The sequence below is a fragment of the Zea mays genome, chromosome 2 (genome assembly GCF_902167145.1).
Source record: "Zea mays cultivar B73 chromosome 2, Zm-B73-REFERENCE-NAM-5.0, whole genome shotgun sequence".
In the NCBI taxonomy this organism is placed as follows: Eukaryota; Viridiplantae; Streptophyta; class Magnoliopsida; order Poales; family Poaceae; genus Zea; species Zea mays.
In genome coordinates, this window is record NC_050097.1 from 89,425,806 (window position 1) to 89,449,654 (window position 23,849).

The 23,849-nt window shown below is 44.1% G+C and overlaps 1 protein-coding gene across 1 annotated transcript; it reads left to right on the forward strand.

Annotated features, from left to right (window-relative positions):
• Nucleotides 1-23,602, forward strand: LOC103646667 (eukaryotic peptide chain release factor GTP-binding subunit ERF3A). The gene is made up of 17 exons (XM_008671370.3): nt 1-466; nt 3,113-3,163; nt 4,617-4,703; nt 10,013-10,124; nt 15,754-15,799; nt 16,038-16,109; nt 17,188-17,250; nt 17,319-17,473; nt 17,561-17,625; nt 19,822-19,972; nt 20,329-20,434; nt 20,521-20,656; nt 21,055-21,119; nt 22,294-22,476; nt 22,569-22,641; nt 23,063-23,149; nt 23,228-23,602. The coding sequence occupies exons 1-16, from the start codon at nt 268-270 to the stop codon at nt 23,122-23,124; spliced, it is 1,626 nt and encodes a 541-aa protein (XP_008669592.1). The 5' UTR covers nt 1-267; the 3' UTR covers nt 23,125-23,149; nt 23,228-23,602.
• Nucleotides 23,603-23,849: the final 247 nt, after the last annotated feature.

Sequence of the window (23,849 nt, forward strand, 5' to 3'; positions counted from 1 at the left end):
AGATGCTCTTGCACACCAGGCAATCAAAGGTGCCGACGGATGGCACAATCCAGTCTACGCACAAGTTCGCCGATGAAACTTTGTCGCTAAAAACACGCGCAGGTCACGGCAACCTCTCATCAGGTATCAGCCACCGCCCACCCCAACTCGCCGAAACACAATCGCCGAACACACACAAAAAAAACCCTAGACCGCCGAGCCCAGTCCAGCAGTGTCTCTCCACCGCTGCCGCGCCACCTCGAGCTCCACTTGCACTTGCATCGCGGGATGGAGCACGATGCGCACGCCGAGGCCCCACCACACGCCGTCCCGCCACCGGAGGTCGCCACCGTCGATGATTGGGCTCGCGACGACGCGGAGCCCATGTCCGTTGAATCTGGCGTTGCCGCTGCGGAGCTAACTGCGGCAGATTCGGGCGCTGATGCCCCGCTCGCGCCCGCGCCCTCGGCCGCGGTCGCGGCAGAAGGTTCCCTTCTCGGCCCTACCTAGTACCTACCTACCTTTCGCTCGTGCTGTTATACGGCTTACTTGCTTAGCTTATTTGCTTGGATCTAAACCTCTTAAGCGCCGATCCGTATTGCTAGCGCGCTCGATTACGCGTAGGGTAGGGTTTATGAGGGCCAGAGTGTCGTTTATTGGGGTTGTTGGTTTGCTACGGCGGGAAACATATTAGGGCGATGAAGGTTATGTTGTGGCAGGGATCTCTGCTAGTTCGATTGTGTGTATAATTTGTTCGAAACGAAATTCAGCTGCTAGATTTACCTGATTCAAGCCAGCTACTGTAGCCAGGTGTAACTCAAGATTCTTGAGTAGCTGTTGTTTCAGCATGATATGCTTGTGGTTTATGTGTCTCTCGATGATTAAGTTGACGGCCATCCATAGGCCTATAGTTTGTACCATAGCAGTTTGTGCTTCTGTTTCTTTTGTCGGTTTGCAATTGTGATTTAATGAGCCGTCCTTTAATTGTTGCCATGTGCTTGATCAGACAACAATTAATCCATGCATTTGCAGTTTCCAAATATCTTTGCGTGATCAGACAACATTTAGGTGTCATTTGGTTCACATATTTGTAACGTAATGGTAACAAATAACTTTAAATTATGTTTGTTTAAGTCCAACCGTAATTAGATACCACACTAGAAATTGATACCGGCCTATTCAAACTTGTTACCACCAGTATTCGAGTGTAAATCATTGCCATTACCATTTATGTTACATTTCGTGAACCAAACGGCACCTTAAAGCGATGCATGTGCAATTTCCAAAAGAGCGGCTGATGAAGTGTGGTGTTGCTTAGGAAGGTTATGTAACAATTAAGCACATAGGGGAAGGGTGTTGTCTAGCTCCTAAGAATGTCATGTGACCAACTTTTAGGGCACTGCTCATTTTCATGAATGGAAAATCCATTGAGATTTTTTCATTAGAGCAAGGGAACTTGCGACAAATATGGTTCGAAATTCTTATCTCTGAGGTGCAATAGTTGCTCCTTTACCCATTTGTGTGCACCTTGTGGTTCATATAGACTGCAACATGCTCCTCCAAGACCCTTGTACCTCTCATCCTCATGCAGCAACAGCTAGAACCCAGCAAATAAAAGCACAGCTCCACTGATCTGCTTCATGTTCCTCTTATGCAGCATGCCTGCCATAGACAAACATGTTAAAATATATTCCTCCTAGCCCACTCAATGTTCGATAAGACTAAAGGCCTGTTTGGTTTGATGCCTAAGTTGTCACACTTTGCCTAACTTTTCTGCCTAAGGTTAGTTCTTCAATTCGAACGACTAACCTTAGGCAAAGTGTGGCACATTTAGGCACGAACCAAACAGCCCCTAAGTTTTCAAAATACGCTAAGTGACTAAACACGATTAAGCGTTTGTGCTTTTTTATATATTTTTATTGTATTTTTCTGGCAACATATGGCTCAGATAGATGCCCGATTTAAATTTCAGAAGAAATTATAACACATTCAGGCAATTTTGGTTCCAGTCCTTGCAAACTTGCAAAGTAGTAGTGAAGGGACATGCCATTTTGATCCCTGCACGTCCTGTTTCCCTTTTCACTGGCTCTTCTGCGTGCTTTTTTCTTGCCCACCAGCCGGTGCGGTCAACAGCCCACAAAACCAACCAGGCCACCGCTTTTTCGTGTTTTTGCACCACTTAAGCACCCCCACGCCTACACACACCACCTAGACGTGTCCAGAGTTTTATTGGATGCCCAGGCCATAAACTAGATGCTAGGGTTCTGTGTCAGGTTTATTCGAGAGTAAACAAAAAATTTATTTAGGCTTTTGGTGCCATGGATAAGACTGAACCACTAATTCTATGTTTCCTTGCGCAAAACAAGAAGTGGGTTGACATTCTGTTCCTCAACATTTATGTAGCGGCAGTAGCGCTCCTACAGGGTAGTTCTCTGCCTTTTTTGTTGGCTTGCATAGAAATTTCCATATCCTTTAGAAACCACAATAGGTGGCCAAGTTCCATGTATAAAATCTAGTGTTGACAGCGCAATATATTCTTAAGTTTTTTTTTCCATTGCTCCTGCAAGAAAACATGGGTTAGTCCTGTTCCGAGCATACAAAAAACTGTTTCTTATGCATGGGATAAATTTGGAACCAGACATAGGAGGCTCACTCCCCTTTGCATGTTTTTTGTTCCTACAATATAATTTAGGGGGGGCTGATTCAGTTTAATTGCTTCTTTGCCTTTGCCCATAAGACATTTTCGCCTTTCTGAAGAAATGATTCACAGTAGATACATACAACTAAGATCTTCAATCTTGGGTCAATGGTGTTTCTTTACCCTAATGAACATGTTGAATGTCTTATTGCTGTGTCCTGGGCTTGCAAGATACCAAGCTGTTTATGGCCTGTGTTCCCTTTCTCATTGATTGACTGGAAAGTTCAATCTATTTAGTTTGTCAAGTCTAATAACAAGAAATTCTTATGTTATCCCTCTGTTCATGGATCGTTGTTATAGAGAAATAGCTGAAATGCCTTTTCACTTAATGAGGCCAACTATTTGGATCTATGTTTATAGTTCTCACTTTTTTGATGGAAAGTGGCATGCATAATAAAATTGTTGCTATGTGGTAACCTGGACATGTACTTTCAGGTGTCAAGGAAATTCAATCATCTCTGCAATCCTTGGAGCTTAAAACAAATGGTGTGTATTAAATACTTCCTTGTTTATGTTCTCTAGTCCTATCATTGTTATTGAAATCCCTTTTCTAATTTTGTACCTTGCTCACAATTTCAAGCAAATTTGGTTAATTACAACCTTAATTTTCTCCATGGCAATAATTTAACTTTTTTATTGATGAGCCGACTAGCGTCTGAACAACTGATGGTGATACAAATGTTTTTCCGATTAACATAGGACTACATCAAGGTTCAGCTTTGTGCCCTTATCTATTTGCCTTACTGATAGATGAGGTCACGAGGGATATACAAGGAGATATCAATTGGTGTATGCTTTTCGCTGACGATGTAGTTCTAGTAGATGAAAGCCAGAAAGGAGTAATTAGAAAGTTAGAGTTATGACGTCAGACCCCTGAATCAAAAGGATTTAGAATTAGCAGGACCAAAACTGAGTATATGAGATGTGACTTTGGTACTACAATTAGTGAGGATGGAGATGTAATTTTGGGAGGCCAGGTAGTACCAAAGGACACCTTCCGTTATTTGGGATCGATGCTATAGAGAGATGGTGATATCGATGAAGATGTTAGCCATAGAATCAAAGCGGGGTGGACGAAATGGCGTCAAGCATCGGGAGTCCTATGCGACATGAGAATGCCACAGAAGTTGAAAGGCAAGTTCTACAAGACAACGATTAGGCCTGCTATGTTATATGGGGCTGAGTGTTGGCCTACTAAGAGACGACATATCCAACAACTAAGTGTTGTAGAGATGCGTATGTTGCGTTGAGTGAGAAATGATGACATACACGATCGACTAGGAGTAGCGTCAATTGAAGAAAAGCTTATTCAACACCGGTTGAGATGGTTTGAGCATGTCCACCGGAGATCCCAGAGGCACCGGTGCATAGAGGCATGGCTTAATGTGAAGAGAGGTAGAGATCGACCAAACTTGACATGGGAGGAGGCAATCAAAAGGGACTTGAAGGAATGGAATATCCCAATGGAGTTGTGTTTGGATAGAAGTGCTTGGAAAGAAGCTATCCACGTGTCCGAACCGTGATTAGGTCCTTTTCCTTTTAGTGCTCTCAAAAGCTTTTCCCCTCCCCTTTCTCTCTCTTTCTCCTTTTGGTGACATCTTGTTGGGTTTCAACTCTAGCTTACCCCAACTTGCTTGGGACTAAAAGGCTATGTTGATGTTGATGTTGATTGTACTTCTTTCATTGAACTTCAAGGAAATTTTCTAGAGAGGCTGTTGATCCAGCCCTAGGTTTTGTTGTATTTTGATGTTTGGGTATTTTCATCTGAAGATGGTTTGAGCTTTTGCTTCATGTTGCTGCACAGAAACTGAGTCATATTTATTTATCTGATGTGCATTTTATTATTACATTTCAAAAATAGTGGATACTGCTTGGGCCTGTAGTCTTTTTGTTATTGTTATACGAACTCTTATACAACTCTACTTTACTATCGGTGCAGTTGCTACTCAAGAAGGTGCTCATGTGGTTGAAGACGATGTAGATGAAACAAAAAGACACTTGAACGTGGTTTTCATCGGCCATGTTGGTAAGTTCAATTTCATCACTGCCTATTTTGTTGTCAGGTAGAAGGGCAGGCCTGGCGCAGTGGTGAGAGCTGTATCACTGAGTCACTAGGTCACGGGTTTGAAGCAGCCTCTCCACATTTGTGGGGGAAGGCTTGCCTCACTTTATCCCTTCCCCAAACCCCACTCATGTGGGAGCCGCCAGCACTGGGTTTGCCCTTTTTATCTTATTGTTAGGTAGGTTGGTGCTTATTAGAATACTTAATTGATTGATCTGTTCCTATGTAAGTATTGACTTTGTCTGATGCATGATTGCGTAGTGGTGGGTGTTAAGGCCCATTAGGCCTAGGTCTACTGCTTATATATAATCTATAGTCCTTAGGGACTGGTTATCAATCGTTAATTCCAAGGTTAGTAACATGGTAACAGAGCAGGTTACGATTAGGGTTTTCTAATTTTTTTTCAGCCGCCGACCCTTCTTGGCCGGCCGTCGCGACCTTCCTTTCGTTCCTTGGCCGCCGTCACGGCCTTCCCCCGTCGCCGTCGCGACTCGTTGCGGCCCTTCCCGGCCGCCATCGTCTAGTCTGTGCCTCTGTTCCGAGCTTCAAGCCCGCGCCGGCCAGCTCCGCTGGGAGCCCACACTCGTCTCCTTCAGCATGTGCCGGCTAGATCCGTGCTCCTCCAGCCCGCGCCGGCCAGATCCGCGCTGGGATTCTGCGCCCGTCTGCTTTGCTAAGAAGTCTGCGCCCACGCCCTCCAACGCCTCCTTCGTCTGCTAGACCGGCGCCCTCTCCCTCCTCGGCCACTGCTAGGTGTCCAGCCAATCCAAATCTGTTGGGAGTCCGCGCGATCTGCAACATCGTCTTGTTCGTCCAGGCTGCAGCCGGCGTCCCCATTGCACGTCTGTGGTCTGCTCCACCCTGCAACTGTCCATTGTTCATCTGATGCACCTGTCAGGGATCTTGGTACCACCACGCCAGATTTTCTCAGATCTGTTATTCTTCAGTGTTTTCTTGACCTTCAATACGTCGGCCAACACTATTGTTATCAATATTGTGCTTGATGAGCAAAACTACATTAAGAGGTCGCAATTTACTATTTCATTTGACTGAAGATTCACCAGTTTTAGCACCTGATAGAAGCAATGCTGCTGCAATCAAGACTTGGCAAATCAATGATGGCAAGGTAATGGCTGAAATGGTCAATAACACTAAACCAACTATGATTATAAGCCTATCCAAATTCACAACTGCTAAGGATATCCAATCTCATCTGAAGGACCGTTTTGTTCAGGACAGTGGTGCACTTTTACATACCCTTATGCAACAGACTCAAGTCATTGAGCAACATGATATGTCCATTGATGAATATTTTTCAGCTTTTGATCGTCTTATGAGTGCATTGACCTCCATGGTGCTTGCTTGTACAGTTGTGCCTTGCCCAACCCATAAGTTCATTGAGAAGTTCTTTACCTACAGATTTGTTATGGGAGTTCAACCTGAATTTGATTCTCTTCGTGCAAGGTTGCTTCACAGTTCTGATACTCACCATGGCTTAGGAGTTTTATGAATTACTTGCTGAAGAGACTCTTCTTAAGTCCATGTCTTCTATCACTGGTGTGGGTTCTCACAGTGTGTTGGCCGCTGCTCAGAAGTCTAGGAGCACCTCTTTTCAGTCGTGTGAGCATTGCATAAAGACCACTCATCGGTCTGAGAACTACTTTGCTAAGTTTTCAGAGAAATTGGCTGATTTTCATGCCCCCCGTGCTACTCGTGGTCGTGGTACATGACCATCTCCTAGAGGCTCAGTTGCTGTTGCTGCTACTTCATCTCCTGGTGCTTTGTCATCATCTTGGGTTCTTGACTCTGGAGCTTCATTTCATGTGACATCTGATCAGTTGCGGCTGGCGTCTACTACACTTGTCACCAAGGGTACTTTCGTTCAGACTGCTGATGGTACATTATGTCATGTCACCCACAAGGGTTCTCTTTCCAATCCTAATTTTACTGTCCCAAATATTTTCTCTGTACCTGAGTTATCCATGGATCTACTATCAGTTGGCCAAATTACAGATCACAATTGTTTTGTTGGATTTGATGACTCATCTTGTTTTGTACATGATCGACACACAGAGGATGTGATTGGGATTGGCCGTCGCCGTAAATCTTCGCCTCGCCTCTACATCTTGGACACCTTGCGTCTTCCTTCATACCATACCTCTCCAGCTCATGTGCTTGTTGCTTCCGGTCCCACGACGTCTTTTGCCCAATGGCATCATCGTCTTGGTTATTTATGTGGATCTCGTCTGTCTACTCTAATAAAGTCAGGATGTTTAGGTCCTACACATGTTGAGTCTAGTTTTCATTGTAAAGGTTGTCACCTTGGAAAACAAATACAACTTTCATATTTTACTAGTGATTCACATTATGCTAGACCCTTTGATCTTATTCACTCTGATGTTTGGGGTCCTGCTCCTTTTGTTTCAAAAGGTGGTCATAAATATTATGTCATTTTTATTGATGATCATTCTTGTTATACTTGGATTTACTTCATGAAACGCCGCTTGGAATTGACTTCTATTTACAAGTCCTTCGCTCGCATGGTTCACACCCAGTTTTCTGCTACTATTAAATTTTTTCGTTCTGATCCTGGTGGTGAATTTTTATCTGATAATTTTCACCTGATATTGACCTTAGAGGGTACTATAGTTCAACTTTCTTGCCCTAGTGCTCATGTCCAAAATGGTGTTGCTGAACGCAAACATCGTCATATTATTGAGAGTGCACACACTTTTTTGATATCTTCTTTTGTTTCTTCACACTTTTGGGTGAACCTGTTTCTACCATTGTGTATCTCATTAATAGACAACCATCATCTAAACTTTCTGGCAAAACACATGATGAAGTTCTTTTTGGGACACCTCCACGATATGATCATCTTAGAGTGTTTGGATGTATGCGTTATGTCTTGTTACCGCCACGTGAGTGGACCAAATTGACTGCTCAATCTGTCAAGTGTGTCTTTCTTGGATACAGTCCTGAACACAAAGGCTATCGTTGTTATGATCCATCTACTCGTCGTATTCGTATTTCTAGAGATTTGAGTTTCAATGAAAATCGCCCCTTCTTTCACAACCAGTCCACTCACTACTCATATTATCCCACAGAGTCCACCTCTTCATGTGTCTTCCTTCCATTCCTGATTTTTCATCTGAACCATCTTCTACATCCACACCCGATGTCCTCATTCCTATAACACCACCTTCCACCTCCACGTCACCTTCACCTTACTCTTCCAAACCACTTGTCATCCAAACCTACATTCGTCGTTCCCGCTCTATTCCTACTACTGGTCCTGATACTGATCCTGTACCTGATTCTTGTACTAACAATACTGAGTCTAATGATGTTTTTAATCAAGGATATCGTCTTCGTGACCGTGGTACCATTGAACCTCCAGATCACTATAGTTTTCCATGAGCTGGTGTGGCAATTATTGAATCCACTACTTATTAGGAGGCTTCAGGGATTAATCGCGATTAATCGGATGACTTGGGCGATTAATCGCAATTGGTCCAAACCGACTTGGATGACTATTAGTCGGACGACTTGAAAACAGTGATTCTGACAGAGCCTTTATTTGTGCCTCAGCTAATTTATTTCCATGTTTGCGCCTTCCTCTTTGGCTGCACGTGAGTGGGGATGTTGAAGTGTATAAGTGGATTGCATCAATGTTTACATGTCGGGCGACCAGCTGGTCGAGCTAGAGCAGCGACCAGGCGCCTAATCACGATTAGGGCGACGATTAGGGCGACTAATCGGTCTTGGTCGACCTTTGGTCGTCTGTTAGTCGTCCTATAGATTTATGCACATATGTATATGTATATAACTATATATTAACTATATAAGCACTGCATTTCTGCAATAATATAGGCATAATTAGTAGTAGACTAGCAGTAATTCAGTAAAAGTGTAAAACCTGTTGGGGAGCAGGTCTGCAGGTGCTACCAGTGGTAATAGAGGGAAGGGGGACTGGGAGATAATCATAGAAGGGAGAGCAGGTGCTACCTTCAGATGACGAGCTTATCTCGAATTCTTGACTCGGTGACAGACGTCGGAGCACTGGATGCCGGTGGCAGACGTCAGAGCACTTGGAGCAGGAGCAGCCGCCGGTGGCAGACGCCGGAGCACTTGGAGCAGGAGCAGTCGCCGGTGAATGGAGCACTGGACGCCGGTGGCTCGAGGCCTGGAGTTGGACATCGGCAGAGAGGATAGAGGAGTAGGGTTTACTGCTGGCGGCTGGAAGGGATTATAGCTGGCGACTGGGAGGGTTTACTGTTGGCGGCTGGTTTACTGCTGGAGGGGCAGGGCAACATATATGCTACTGTAGATGGGCCAAAAATTAAAGTTAAACCCAGTACCAAAATTGTGGCGACAAGAAACGACCAGGACGCTTTCGACCGGACGACTAATCGCCCAGGTCGACGACTAGTCGGACGACTAGGACGGCTTGAAATCCTAATCGCGTCGTCCTCCTAATCGCCCTCTTCTAGGCGTCTAGCCCGACTAATCGCGATTAGTCGGATGACTTGTAAACACTAGATTGCATACCTTCTCCTAACGGCTTAAGCTTTTGGGTTGAACTGGTTAGCGTGTCCACTCTAACACTTTCTCCTAAGTGGTAGGTGGTGCCACTGGTCTGGTATCCTTTCTTCTGAGTGCTAGGTGAAGTTACCGCCTAGAGAATGCCTAGTGTATTTTGGATCCTTGTAAGTCACCTACTGCTGAGAAGTCTGAACTAAAGTGTCAATTAAGGGTTCTCCAGTAAAAGGTTGCTTTAATTGATTTACAGCAGCTGAACTACAGTCATCAGTAATAACTCAATAGTCCGTTTTGTGGCTCATGTTTCTAATTCCAGCTATTACTTCCCCTCTGCCATGACATATTCCCTTGTCTCCATCTTCCCTCCACCTTGAATGCTTCAAGATGGAAGTTTTTTCTTCTATTTGTGATCATTATGACCCTGTTTCATCAAGCTCTAGCTCTATGAAAACGGGAAATAGTGCCAGATTATGTGTATCAGGCTATCAGCCTCTCAGGTTCCGAGCAAGTTGGCTAAGTTTATTCACTTCAGTAGGTGATATGTCTGCTTAGAATTCTTTGCTGTTAGCTTCTTCTGTCTTGCTCCAGTTATATTTTTGTATTATCTACTTATTGTTCCTGACTGGTGTATTTAAGAATCACAATGGTTGTGGTTTATTTCATGGGTGCTGACATTTGTTAAAGGTCATAAATAATATGGTAATATTAACTTCATTGTTGCATGGATCCAGATGCTGGAAAATCAACTACTGGAGGACAAATATTGTTTTTGAGTGGTCAAGTTGATGATAGGACCATCCAGAAGTATGAGAAGGAAGCAAAGGATAAAAGTCGGGAAAGCTGGTGAGTAGTTCATTTTTGTTGTAAATAACTCTTGAGGCTCGTGTGGCTATTTGCAAAGTTGAGTATTTGAGTTTAACCATGATGCATTTTGATATCAGGAGACCACTGTTTATATTACTGATAAAATACATGCTATTTTTGTGTGTCTGTTTCTGTTTCATTACATGCACACTACTGTATTTTTCTTCTAGATTCCTCTCTTCTCACTTTTTTTAATTATCTTGTGAAGTGCAAACAGTAATATATGAACTGTGCTTAGAATGAACCTACATATACTTGTTGCATTGAATTGTAAATAACCATTGCATTCTTGCCTTCGCTATGAGTGTGACTATTTACTACTTATATAGCATGGAAAACATTTTATTTGACTTATAAGAAGGTAACAATTTTTTTGACAATTGCTGTATACCGGGGACAAACACTTTCTTTGAATGAATGAAAAAATGCATCTGTTGATGAGATATGCTTTAAATATCTACAATTGTTAGTGTCAGGGCCCAAGAGGGCCCAATACAATGACGTCGGTACTGCAGCATGCCCCTCAGGTAGGTTAGATAAAGATAAGGCTAGTTTGGGATAAGATTAGATCTAGCGCTTAGAGGTCAAGTAATCCTCTCTATATAAGGAGAGATTGTATCAATTGAACATAAGCAAGAGATTAGAAGAAAATCCCTTCTCTCTTGCCGGCCGTGGGCGAAGCTCTGCGGCCGGCCTCCCAGATCCGCAATCCTATCAACCCACCAGATCCTGATCCTAACCATCTGGTATCGTAGACCTCACGGATCCTAGGATGTTGGACGACCCTCCCCAACTTTCTGTTTCCCCGGCGATGGGCACCATCTCGGCGACCTCCGGGGCAGCCGCCACCAGCATGTCGCCCACTGCTCCCGTGTCGTAGGACTCCTTCATGGCGTTCCAGCGACAGGTGCATGACTCCCAGATGTTGATCATCAACCTCTTGTCGATGCTGACCGTCCGGTTGGGGGCGATCGACGTCCAGTCCGTGTCCTCGGTCGTGATCGATTATTCATTGTCGTCCCACGTCTTCCCCTCCGTTGCACAAGATTTCCCCTACGATCTTCTCGACTATGGGGGCATCCCCATCGCGCCCGCTGCGGTGCCCTCCCTGCCCTTGGCAGCCGTTGTGAGACGATCGTTGCCCTCTGCGCCACCCCTGCTATAGTATGGCCTACCATGGTGCGGGGGCATTCGAGCCCTTCCAGCGTCGGTTCCAGTCATCCCAGAGGTCTTCTCTACGCCGCATGTCTTGCCTGCGAGTTCGGTGCCCGACCCTTTTCTGCAGCCGTTCAACTGGCCGCCGCCACAACTGGCCAGTAGGCTCCTGACCGCCGTGGAGAGCAACAGTCCGGGGCTGCTTCCCACCACTCCTTCATTGATCCCATCGTTCATCGCCCCCATGCCTGGGCCACCACAGCAGCACTGCGATGGCGTCTTCTACGGGGCGTGGATAGCATCCGGGCATCGACGACGCAGCTACAGGTGGCGGCACGCTGCCTCCTAGCAGTGGTGGGTGCGTCTGCGGCGGTGCGGCTGTAGGCTACGATGCGTGGCCTCCTAGTGCGCCGACGACTGCAGGAGGTGCGCCGACAGACGCTCGGGGCAGCCTTGGTGGTGGTTGACCTCAGCACACGGGGGCACGACCTCGCCTAGTCGGACGACCATTAGCAATCGCGTCGGCCTGTTGTCTCCAAGTGCGAGCATGGTGCGTGTCCCATGGGCAACGAACTCCAACTCTACGACAGTGGTGGTAAGGAAGGCGCTCCCCTTCTTGTTATCGGTGAGGGCACACTGCTTAGCGCCACCACATTCCGCTACCGACCGCCCCGAGGTCGCCACGAGGGCGGCAGACGAAGCAAACGTGGATGAGCCATCGTGAGCTCCTCCAACGGAAGAGTGGCGGGACGTCGTGGAACGTGGGGAAGGGGCGATCGAGGCGAAGATGGCGGCCGATGTCGGAGAAGCGGTCACTGAGGCCGCGCAAGACATTGAGGACCAATGTCCGGTCGGAGACTGGTTTGCCAAGGTCGCCGATGGCATTTGCCATAGTTTTGAAACGACGACAATAGTCAAAGATGGATAGATCACCTTGGACGAAGTGCTGGAACTATACATCGAGATGGAGGGCGTGGGTCTCCCGATTGTCGAGAAGCTGGTTCTCAAGGCAAGCCAGGCGACGGGGGCAGTGGCGCCACGCGGCATGACCATCTCGGCAAGTTTCGGGGAGATGGAACCGGAGATCCACGACTTGACAATGCAATCCATGCGTGCCTAGTCGGGGAAGGTAGGCGCGGGAGCATCGTCGAGGATGTGGCTGTCCAGGGAGTACTTGCCGACGACGAGGAGAATCTCATCGCGCCAACAAGAGTAGTTGGTGGCGAGGTCGAGCACGACGTGGACGAGACTCCGCATGTTCTGGACAACAACGACCTGGGAGTGAACGTTGACGATGGCAGCGGCCTCGTGGAGGAGGATGACATCGTGAAGACCCTTGTTAGCATCACCCGCTGTCTCAGAGATGTGGGACTGAGCGTCGTCATTGGGGATGTCATTAGTGGCAACCTGAGCAGCGAGGGCGCGAGCATGGGCCGCGCGTGCGAGAGTGGCGCGAACGCGTTCGGCAGCCACGTTGCGCTCCTGGGCAGCGCTGGCCGCCTCCTGCTCCGCCTGGAGAGCCTGGGCAAGGGCGGCATCGCGCCGGGCGGAGGCCTGGAGGCGAGCTTCGTGGTCAGCTGTGGTCAGCGCAGCGGTGTCGTCGACGGCATGTGGCGGTGGCAGATCTGAAGGAGCCATGGCCAGAGGAGGCGGCGGCCGGGTGATGGTGCGCAGGGAGATGGCGCGGCCTGGGGTCGGCGCGCAGATGGGCACAACCTAGTTATGGCGCGCAGGGGAAGGGTGGTGGCGCAGCCTGGATGAAGCGCCTAGGGCAGCGGAAGGGTGAGATGGATCTCCCTGATTGATCACTATCCCAGATTGGCAAGATCCTATCTATCCTATCCCCAATCAGTGGGATCAGATCCCCTCTAGGCATGTACGCCAGACACATGACATAGGCGCCCACTACACTTTATCTTAGCCAAAAGCCTGAAAAAGGTATGAGTTGAAAAGTAACCTACCCCTTTTTTATAGCTAGCCATACACCCATGTCAGCACCTCGTAACAATTGGTTGAAATGTTATTGTTTCACACTGACTATCTGAAGATGATGAAGGAGAAAACTGTTTGCAAATATTTCAGAATCACAGCTCAGATTCAGGTTGGACTTCACAGCATTCGGTCCTAATCCGAGCCATGGCTGGCTCTCGGTCTCCTTGACTGGTGCTACATCTGAAGGAGCAGTTTGATATGGTCTTTGCACCGAGGCTGAAGAAAAACAGAAGTGCACAAATTAGTTCCAAACACAACAATGATAAAAAGGAAGTAGCCATTACTGAAAATAACAATGACAGCAACCGCAACTTGCCGATCCTTCTCTTCTCAAGGAAGCGGTGAAGAGAAGCCTTCCTCATAATAGGCATATCTACAAAAGAAAAGACATGTTTCGATCAGTAATCGGCATAACAAAGACCAGCAATCATATTTTAGTACTTCAACTAAGTAAGAATGGAAACAGAGGGAGAGTGTTCATACCAGAAGTATCTGTGTGAGTAGGCTTCTTAGCAGCAGCCAAGCTGATGACTGGGTCCAGCACGGCCTTGTCAGTAGTGACAGCAGCAGTTGCAGAGGGTTGAGGCAAAACAGCGTTCTGTACTACTGGGCTACCCTTGCTGGCCAGCTGCATCAGATCCTTTGCCTTGTCTGTGGAGAAATCGTCAAATACCAGCGCCTTCCCGCCATAGAAGATTGTGAGCTGCTTAGGCTTCTCTTTATCTTCTTGCTCTCTGACAAATATTACATAGATGAACACTAAGAATAATGCATATAGAATGCTACTTCAGCTTAGCAAATCAATTATCTACTCTGTTTTTCTGTTATTCCTTGGTAGTTAATGATAAACGTTAGGTACAATCTCTGAGCATGTTGGTTGCTTTGCCTGATAAAAGGAAACATTGTGTCGATCCTTGCAGAAGACAGTGTTTCAACAAAGACGATAACTTCTTAAGACTACAAAGATACAACTTTGACCAGGGAATGTCAACACAGACTGGACTACAAGGATGCTACTCATAGATAACATGCTCTGTCATTCACCATCCGGCTTAACTATATTTTAGACCCCCTTATAACATGTTCCACTTATGAACACTCATTAAACTCAGATTACTATGTTCCAGAGTCAAATTGATTGCTTGGCCTTTTGTCCACGAGACGAGACCTAAGACAACTAGGTTCGAGTTCTGCTACTACCTAATAACTGTTGCGCAAAACCAAAATCGAAATGGATTTAGATGATATGAAGCAGCAGCAGTACGCACCTAGGGGCAGCATCATCCTTGACGCCGGCGCTCCGTGGGAACAGCTCCATGCTCTCCTTCCTCTTCTTGGCCTCCTCGCCCTCCGCTCCGGAGGGCAAGTTAATTGTTGCCAGCGTCCTCTGTTGCTCGACCTCGCCTGAGAATGGGAAGGAAAACAAGCCCGAGAAGGGTATGGAAAATTCGAAGCCCGAAAACATGGTTTCAAACGGGATAACCATGGCCTCACCTAGATCTCACAACAGCACAACACGTTCCCCATAGGAATCGAAATTGGAATTGTAGGCCAGGATGAGCCATGTCGCGGGTACAGATCCACGTCGACGCGGCCATGGCGGCGAGCAGGGAGATGGGCCTCGACAGTAGTGGTGGCATGGGGAGGGAAGACCACATGGCACATGTCGTGTGTGGACACGTAGGGGCCGTGGAGCCAGCGGCGGCGCGACCAGGCAGAGCGCGTGTCAGAGTGTCTGCACCTGCAGGAGATGGAGAGGAGGAGCACGAGAGAGGAGCAGAAACTCGTGGGCAGATCCGAGCAGGGAGAACAGTAGCGGCGGCGGCGCGCACGATGAGGGCGAGAATGGAGGCGGCACTAGGTGCAGAGTCGCGGGGAAGAAGAACGATGGTTGAAGGCGGAGTTTGTTGCGGCGTCGCGGAAAGCAAGACACCGAGGTGGGGCGGCAACACGTGGAGAAAGACGACATGGGTGGCGGCGTGGCGGTGGATTGGCGGCACTTGTATCTATCAGCGGGTGTGTGTGTGTGTGGGGGGGGGGGGTGAGATTGCGTCGCTGCCGGGGAAGACGGGGGCGTGGGCACGGCCTCGCCCCCTGTGGACACACCCTTTTGCTTCTTAATAGGAGTAGAGATTGGCGCAATGGTGCACATGTATATATCCACATGGTGTGGTCGATTTTTACAAGTGTGGAAAGAAAGAGTTGAGATAAGGAGTTGTTGGAGAGCACTTTTTTCCCAATCTTGCCAAAAAAAACTAGATTGGGAGTGGGTTTTGGGAACTCTTGGAGATGGTCCTATAAACATAAAAAACATGGGCCTTATCTGACGCGGCCCCACTTTAAGGCCCTTGGGGGTCATAAACAATCAGGATGCTCTTATTTATCTGTTGCAAAATTTTGTCTCTTTCATCAAGCACACTGTTACTGGATTTAATTTAATTTCTAATCTAAATACTTGCAGGTACATGGCTTACATCATGGACACAAATGAGGAAGAAAGGGTTAAGGTATCATTTTATATTTGGTTTCTAGAGTCTGATTCATTTTTATTGGTGTTAAATCTTTACTTGTCTTTGGTATTGAAGCGTGCCCTTTGTTGAATAACATTTGTTTATCTAATTCGGTTGGCGTAATCTGATGCACTTTTCAAAATTATAGTCCGAGATAAACTCTCTTGCCTAGTGGTTCTCTTTGTTATTTTTGTCATGCTTATGATTCTTTTGCATATTCTTTTCATGTGTTCAGGGAAAGACTGTTGAAGTTGGTAGAGCCCACTTTGAGACAGAACACACAAGATTCACTATCTTGGATGCACCGGTATTTGTTCTCACTATGTTACTAATGCAACCCCGCACTCCATGTACTTTAATTGTACTTTATAATTTTAATTTTTTTGTCTTTGTATGTGTTCTATTCTCATCTGCTTGCCCACGAGTTACTTCCTGGTGACTGCACCTATTGCGTGAACTGTTATAGACTTATAGTTCTAATATTGCCACTGAATCCATTTGGCTGATTGTGGTTAATGACGTGAGCAAACGGAAAAAATAGATAGTTGGCTTTTAAGGTCACTATTTTGTTGTTTCTCTTCTATAATTTTGCCTTCATGACTGTAGACATAAAGACATCTGTTGTTGAAGTAGTATTGGCTTCTCTGTCACGTGTTAACAAGGAAACCTGTGTCACCATTGCGGGGAGATCATGTTGTGGACTACATGCTTTGGTGCAATATACTAATGTACTTCTGAGAAACAAAATAATTTAAAAAAGTTAACTACAGCAAGTCAGGAACTCGGGGAAGAGGATGTCCCCTTGGGCCAGTTTTAAGAGAGGGGATTTCCGATTCTTTTAGGGCATGACGTACTAGTACAAGCATGGGTGTGCGTGTGCTTGCCTCTCTGACAAGAGGCTCTGCTAACCTGGCATATATACAAGACAAATAATTTCACATATACAAAATGAGGCCTAGTAATTTGGGTGTACTTTTAAAGTGTGTTCTGTCATCTCCTAACTTTTTTCCAGATTAATGCCATTGATTAGTACAGGTTTTATCAGCAGTCTGAGTAATTAAAATTTAACAATTCATTAATTTGGTAGCACTGCTAATTCATTCCGTATTTCTATCTCACTTGTTGGGTAGACATGCAAGCGCTCAACGTGTTTGTTGAACTTGCTACCTTTTACTGTGTTCAGGAAATATATCTTGCACACCTATGCTGTTCCATATACACTGTTGAATGATCCATATGCTGTTCCTATTGTACTTGAATCCTTGATTGATGGCCACTACCTCTTGATACTTTTCCGTGCATTGTTTACAGGAGCTGTTGGTTGGTTGAACTTAATCCTTGTTTTCTATATGGTGCTTGTTTAATCTAATGATTTGGTTTTGCAGGGTCACAAAAGTTATGTTCCAAATATGATCAGTGGTGCATCTCAAGCTGACATTGGTGTTCTGGTAGGACAGTCTCTGTTTGTTGATTTTTTAACTTAGCCATTATTTTTGTTTATATAATTTCTTTTTAGGTCATATCTGCTCGGAAAGGGGAATTCGAAACAGGTTATGAAAGAGGAGGACAGACCCGTGAACATGTACTACTTGCAAAAACTTTGGGTGTTGCTAAGCTGGTAGTTGTAATAAATAAGATGGATGAACCTACTGTTAAATGGTCTAAGGAAAGGTATACCGGATAAACCATCTACTTATCTTTTTGCTGGCATAACATGTACAACTGGAGGAAAATAATCAAATTTGTTATCTTTCTCAGGTATGATGAGATTGAAGCAAAAATGGTTCCATTCCTTAAATCTTCAGGGTACAATGTTAAGAAAGGTAGGTATTATTCCACTTCTTTTTTGCCCAAAAGTATGCATTATTGTGGGCACTTCTTTTCAAGCTTGAGCTTCATTATTGCCATTTATTTCTACTGACTGAAGTTCTAGTTTTCATGCTTCCAAATTGTGCCTTCAGTATTGAAATTTCTTCAACTGATATTTGCCTCATGTTTGAATAACTAATTGCACTGTTGGCTTTGCTAAAATCACAATGAGAGGCCATAACAGCTTCATTATTTATTAATTGCTTTGTTCCATTATATCTTTTTTTCCCCAAAAACGCGGGAGAGCTGCGTATCATTATATTAAGAAGAAAAGGTGAGGTAAAGAGAGAAACCTCATACAACTCTACACAAACTAGATTATAGGTAGAAATACAACAATATAAACAGCTAGACCGGTGACGATGGAGACCCTAAAACAAAGATCACCGATTGGTACGCTGGAACGTAAGGATGCTAAGATAAACCACTGGCTCTAGCCCTATACTAGAGGTGAGACTCCTGCTTGACCCAATTGATGACCATGCTAGAATTAGGCTGCACACCATTGAATACACAACGGTTGCGGTGATTCCAGATGGCCCAAGATCCAAGTATGATCAAAGAATTCAGGCCCTTGTGTAGCCCCTTATATGCTGGATCAACAGGAACTGCGGCAACTCCTTCCCACCAATCCTCAAAGGAAGAGTTCTCATGGCTAGGAGCAAGGTGCTGCAACCCGACAGCTTTCATAATCTGAAACCAAACTTCCCGTGAGAAAACGCAGGAGACTGACAAATGGTTTAGGGTCTCCTCCTCCTGATCACACAACAGGCAGAATTGAGGGTGAGGCAGCCCCTTTTTTACCAGATGGTCTGCTGTCTAGCAGCGACCATGAGCCACAAGCCACATGAAGAACTTGCATTTAACAGGTGCCCAAGTTTTCCAAATCCTCTCCCAAGGTTTAAAAGTTGTTGCTCCAAGAAAGAAACCGGCATATGCTGATTTGACAGAGTAAAACCCTGAGTTTGAGAGCAGCCAGATATGCTTATCCTTTTGATTCGGGTGCAGGGCCCAGTCTGCAGTGAGGTCCCAAACTTATAGTGATGGCTCCTCTTATGTCATGCACCCAGTTCCTTGATGTGTTCCTTGATGTGAGAGCATCGTGGACACTCCTCTTTTTCGCCCTAGAAGAGACTAACTTGACCAGATGAGGGGCCAGCTGACTTAAACTCTGGCAATCAATCCATTTATCTGTCCAAAACATGGTGTTTCTACCCTTGCCCACCACCGAAGAAATCGCTGCGGAGAAGAAGGCCTTAACAGAAGGATGCACATTTATTTTAAAGGATGCCCATGGCTCGCCAGGTTCAATTTTTTTCAACCAGAGCCAACGCAATCTAAGAGCCCAACTCATCTTTTGCAGGTTTGAGATGCCCAATCCTCCAAATTCTTTTGGTCTAGTAACCTTGTTCCAAGCTACCAAACAATGCCCTCCCATAGCTTCTTTCCTTCCTCTCCACAGGAAACTTCTGATGATTTTGTCAATTGCTTTGATAGCCCAAGAAGGAAGGTCCGTGGCCATAATTAAGTAAATAGTCATTGAAGACAAAACAGTCTGGACAAGAATCAATCTTCCAGCTCTGGTCAACAGACCAGCTTTCCAACTGGGTAGAGGATTTGCAATCTCGTCAATGAACGGTTGATAATGATGCGCAGTTCTCCTGCGCGTTCGAGAAAAAAAATGAACGGTTGGAGGTGCTGTTTACCAAGCTTTTTCAAGGTTAGAGGCACCCCCAAGTATTTGCAGGGAAGTTGGCAACAACGTATGGCAGCAGGTTGTGAATGGTATCTAGATTTTCAACAACACAGTGGATTGGGAAAACGCTGCTCTTTGCCATATTTGTTTTAAGCCCAGATGCCTCACCAAAAATCCTGAGAATGTCCATGGTGATCTCAAAATCAGATGCCACAGGGTGGAGGAAGATCACCACATCATCAGCATAAAGAGATATACGGTTGTCATCTGAATGTTCTGTTAGAGGCTCCAACAATCCATCATCAGCTGCCTTCTTAATTAACACAATACATCCATAACCAAGATGAACAACATTGGGGAGAGAGGGTCCCCCTGCCGAAGACCCCTTAGAATTTTATGGCCTGGTCGTCAATATATAACCCTTTTGTCTAACTGTCATTGTCTTTGTTTTCAGATGTACAATTCTTGCCAATTTCTGGTCTTGTGGGAACCAATATGAAGACCAGGATGGATAAAAGCATTTGTAGTTGGTGGGATGGACCTTGTCTTTTTGAAGTTCTGGACCGTATTGAAATTCCTTTACGCGACCCCAAAGGTCCAGTAAGGTTAGATAGTTTTTCTTATCTTGTACTTCATATACTGCACTCAGGAAGTATATAATGCTTTGGACACACATTGTCTAATATGTAGCTTGGTAATCATTTGAAAGTGTTTGCTGTGAAATCACTTTTCATAGAAAATCTATTGATATTATTCACACAACACCTGAGAACAATTTTGTATTAGTCATGTGTTATTTTTTTGTGGTTTTATGTAAATTTTAGAATTTGGATGTTCCTTGTCTTGAGCAATGAGTGCAACATCTTTGTATATTTTTGGTTTTGTGTAATATCATGTTGAAAACTACTTATCTTGATCGTGTGCTAAAAGTATCCTCTTTCTATTATTTATAACAATGCAGGATGCCGATTATTGATAAATATAAGGATATGGGCACTGTTGTAATGGGCAAAATAGAGGCTGGCACTATCAGAGAGGGTGACAGTTTATTGATTATGCCAAACAAGGTATTTTTCCCTATTCCTTTTACGGTAATATACTTGGCACTTATCTCCTCGAGCCAATTCAGTTTTACAATACAACACTTTAACAGTCTCATGTGAAAGTCATTGGTTTGAACTTGGACGAGAGCAAAGTACGTCGTGCTGGACCTGCTGAGAATGTTCGTGTCAAATTGTCCGGAGTTGAGGAGGAGGATGTAATGTCTGGTTTTGTACTTTCAAGTGTCGGTAAGTTTCTAGTGACTGAGTTCTGTGTTCATCTAAACTGTTCCCCCCTCCATTCCAAAATATAGGATGTTTTGGTTTTCTAGATACATAGTTTTTACTATGTGTATCTAGACATTGTGTATAGGATGGTGTATAGCAAAAGCTATGTACCTAGAAAATACAAAACAACCTATAACTTGGGATAGAGGTAGTAATGTCTTGTGGGCTGTGCTGGGCAATATTTTAGTGTTTGTTTGGGGACCTTTTCTTTTCTATTATACGTGCAATTGTTCATGAATGTTGTGATGCTTCATTCATTATATACCACCTGCGAAATTGCAAATATGTACAATTTATTTTACTTTATATCATTTATACCTTGTTGCCATGTTTTGATCTAATGATTTCTATCCATGCAGCTAATCCTGTTGGTGCCGTTAATGAATTCATCGCTCAGTTACAGATTTTAGAGTTGCTTGACAATGTGAGTAATCATGCTTCTTGAATAATATTACAAAAGAACTAGAGTCCAATTGTAATCTCGCAACAAACAAACAACAACAATGCCTTTAGTTCCAAGCAAGTTGGGGTAGTCTAAAGTTGAAACTAGGGATGTCAATCGGGTGGGTAGTACGCGGGTATATAGTTCGCGAATCCATACCCGCAAGACAAAACTCAACCCATACCCGTACCCATAAACGTTCGTGGGTATGGATCTCTGCCCATACCCGTACCCGTCGGGTATCCACTATTTGTCGGATACCCGTTACTCGCCCGCCCACTACAATTTTAGCATTCAACATCAAACAACAATTTTATCACATTTCAAAAACAATTATCATTCCAACAACATTAAATGATAATTTCAGCACCAAACATGTCATGGATAAAAATAAAAACTGAGAATTTAGGATAATATATTAAATCAGGATGGCCCACATGTCAGATATCCATTGGGTAACGGGTATGGATACTGGATATCCATACCTGCGAAAAATATATCCGCGGATACCTTATTATATATTCATAACCGTACCCGTGGATACTAAATTCCACCATACCCATATCCAATGGATAATTATCTGCGGTTATTTACCCATACCCGTACCCATTGCCATCCCTAGTTGAAACTCAGAATCTCAACATAAACCACGAAGTCAAGGTTTAGGCACAGGAATATCAGTTTTCCATGCACTCCTATTCAAGACTAAATCTTTGATTATGCTGCATCCTTCCATACTATAGCTGTATCCCTTAGGCATCTCCATGCCTTAATTGGGATACTATTAGGGTCTATCGCCTTACCCCTTTCATTTTTTTCAATGATTCTCTAACCTCAGTTTTTTGGAATCTACGTATAAAGCGTTTATTGGTCTCACCCAAAAGAGTCATCCAATTGAAAGATTGTCCTTATTCTTTCCATCGGACAATTTGTAATCTTGCAGCAATTTTAGAAATGTTTAAACTTTGAAACAAAGTATAATATGTGAAATTTGACCTAAATTGGCTCTGTAGCCCTTAAGGTATATTTTTAGAATTAAATTTGAACTGTTTTCACCATTCCTTGCTAAGGTAGAGGATATTATATATCTTTTTTTCTTCTGCCAACGATGATTGGTCAGAAAACTATTTCCCATTATGGTTTATGAATGTGCTAGGCTATTTTCACGGCTGGCTACAAAGCTGTGTTGCATATCCACTCTGTTGTCGAAGAGTGTGAGATTGTTGAACTCATAGAGGAAATTGACATGAAGAAAAAGAAAGGAGATCCGAAGAAGAAAAAACCAAAGAGGAAGCCTCTTTTTGTGAAGAATGGTGCAATTGTTGTTTGCCGCATTCAGGTATTCTCATAGATCATCTAAAAAGGGTTCTTGTTGTTAGTTCTGACTGTTAATTTCAGGCTATGCTGATCGTAATGTGTGTTCATATTTAGGTGAATAACTTGATATGCATAGAGAAGTTCTCTGATTTCCCACAGCTTGGAAGGTTTACACTTAGAACTGAAGGTAAACTTTCGTGCTTGGAAGCATATTTTCATTCCATGTTCATGTATAGATCATCTATGATGTAACATATGAGATCCTATGTTTCCCTTTTGGTTGTTACTCCCTCCGTTCAAAATTATTAAGACGGTTTAGCTTTTTTAGATCCAACTGCTTTTACTATGTATCTAGATTTAATATAATATATATCTAAGTGCATAGCAAAAGCTACATATATAGAAAAGCAAGACATTTTGTAATTTGGAATGTAGGTATTATTTTGTGGTCATGGAAAATTCCATTTATTTTACTTGATTCTATACTTGTGTACTTAGACATAGTAAGGATAAGGATTATGATGCTTTTCCTATCTGCATTTAAAATGTTTGTATGTCACTTTTTCTTGTGAAGTAATTTGGTCTGTCTTGCCTCGTTATGGTTACAGGGAAGACGGTAGCCGTAGGCAAGGTTGTTGATGTTCCGCCTGCTGGCAGCCCAACATTCTGAGCTTAAGCCAATTTTGAACAGGATGGTAAGCAGAGAACAAATTACATTGAATTATTTTTTCTGATGAAGAGTTTCTCATACGAGAAATCACCTTTCTTAACAGGATAATCATGAAGCAGTGCGTTGTCTTGAGATACTTTTCTTTGGGAGAAGTGAGATTAGTTGAGCATAGGTTTTTTCCGAGCCCGGCTTGAGAATGGTCTATGCCTTAATGGTTTAGGCAACAAGCCTGTTTAGATTGGTTCCATAATGTTACATCTCTGGTTACATGTGAGGTATAATCAGTATGGATGAGTGTTCCAACCTTAATGCACTGCCAAATTGTGGTGGCATTTTTGCGTACAATGCTGTAACTGTACAGTTGTGTGTGAAGTCAAATGGGCAGGCTGCATTACTCGGATGTGCAGCGTCGTGTCACACCTGGTTTTAAGGGTAAAACCGAATGCATAACATATGTGTGCTAGGATCTATTTTAACATATATGTTGACATCATGAGTGTAATATATCTAAAGAACAATGCATAAAAGCGTAAATAAAGATTATATTAACATATTACACTTGAACAGACATAATGGCTTAATTTTTATTCATCAAAGTACAATGAAACATGGACATCCTTCCATAGGAAGATGACCGGAGTATCACTAGACTAATTCATCAAGTTCTCCATCATATCTTCATCTGCAAACTTCTGATCAAAAATTAAGCAAGAGTGATCTCACTT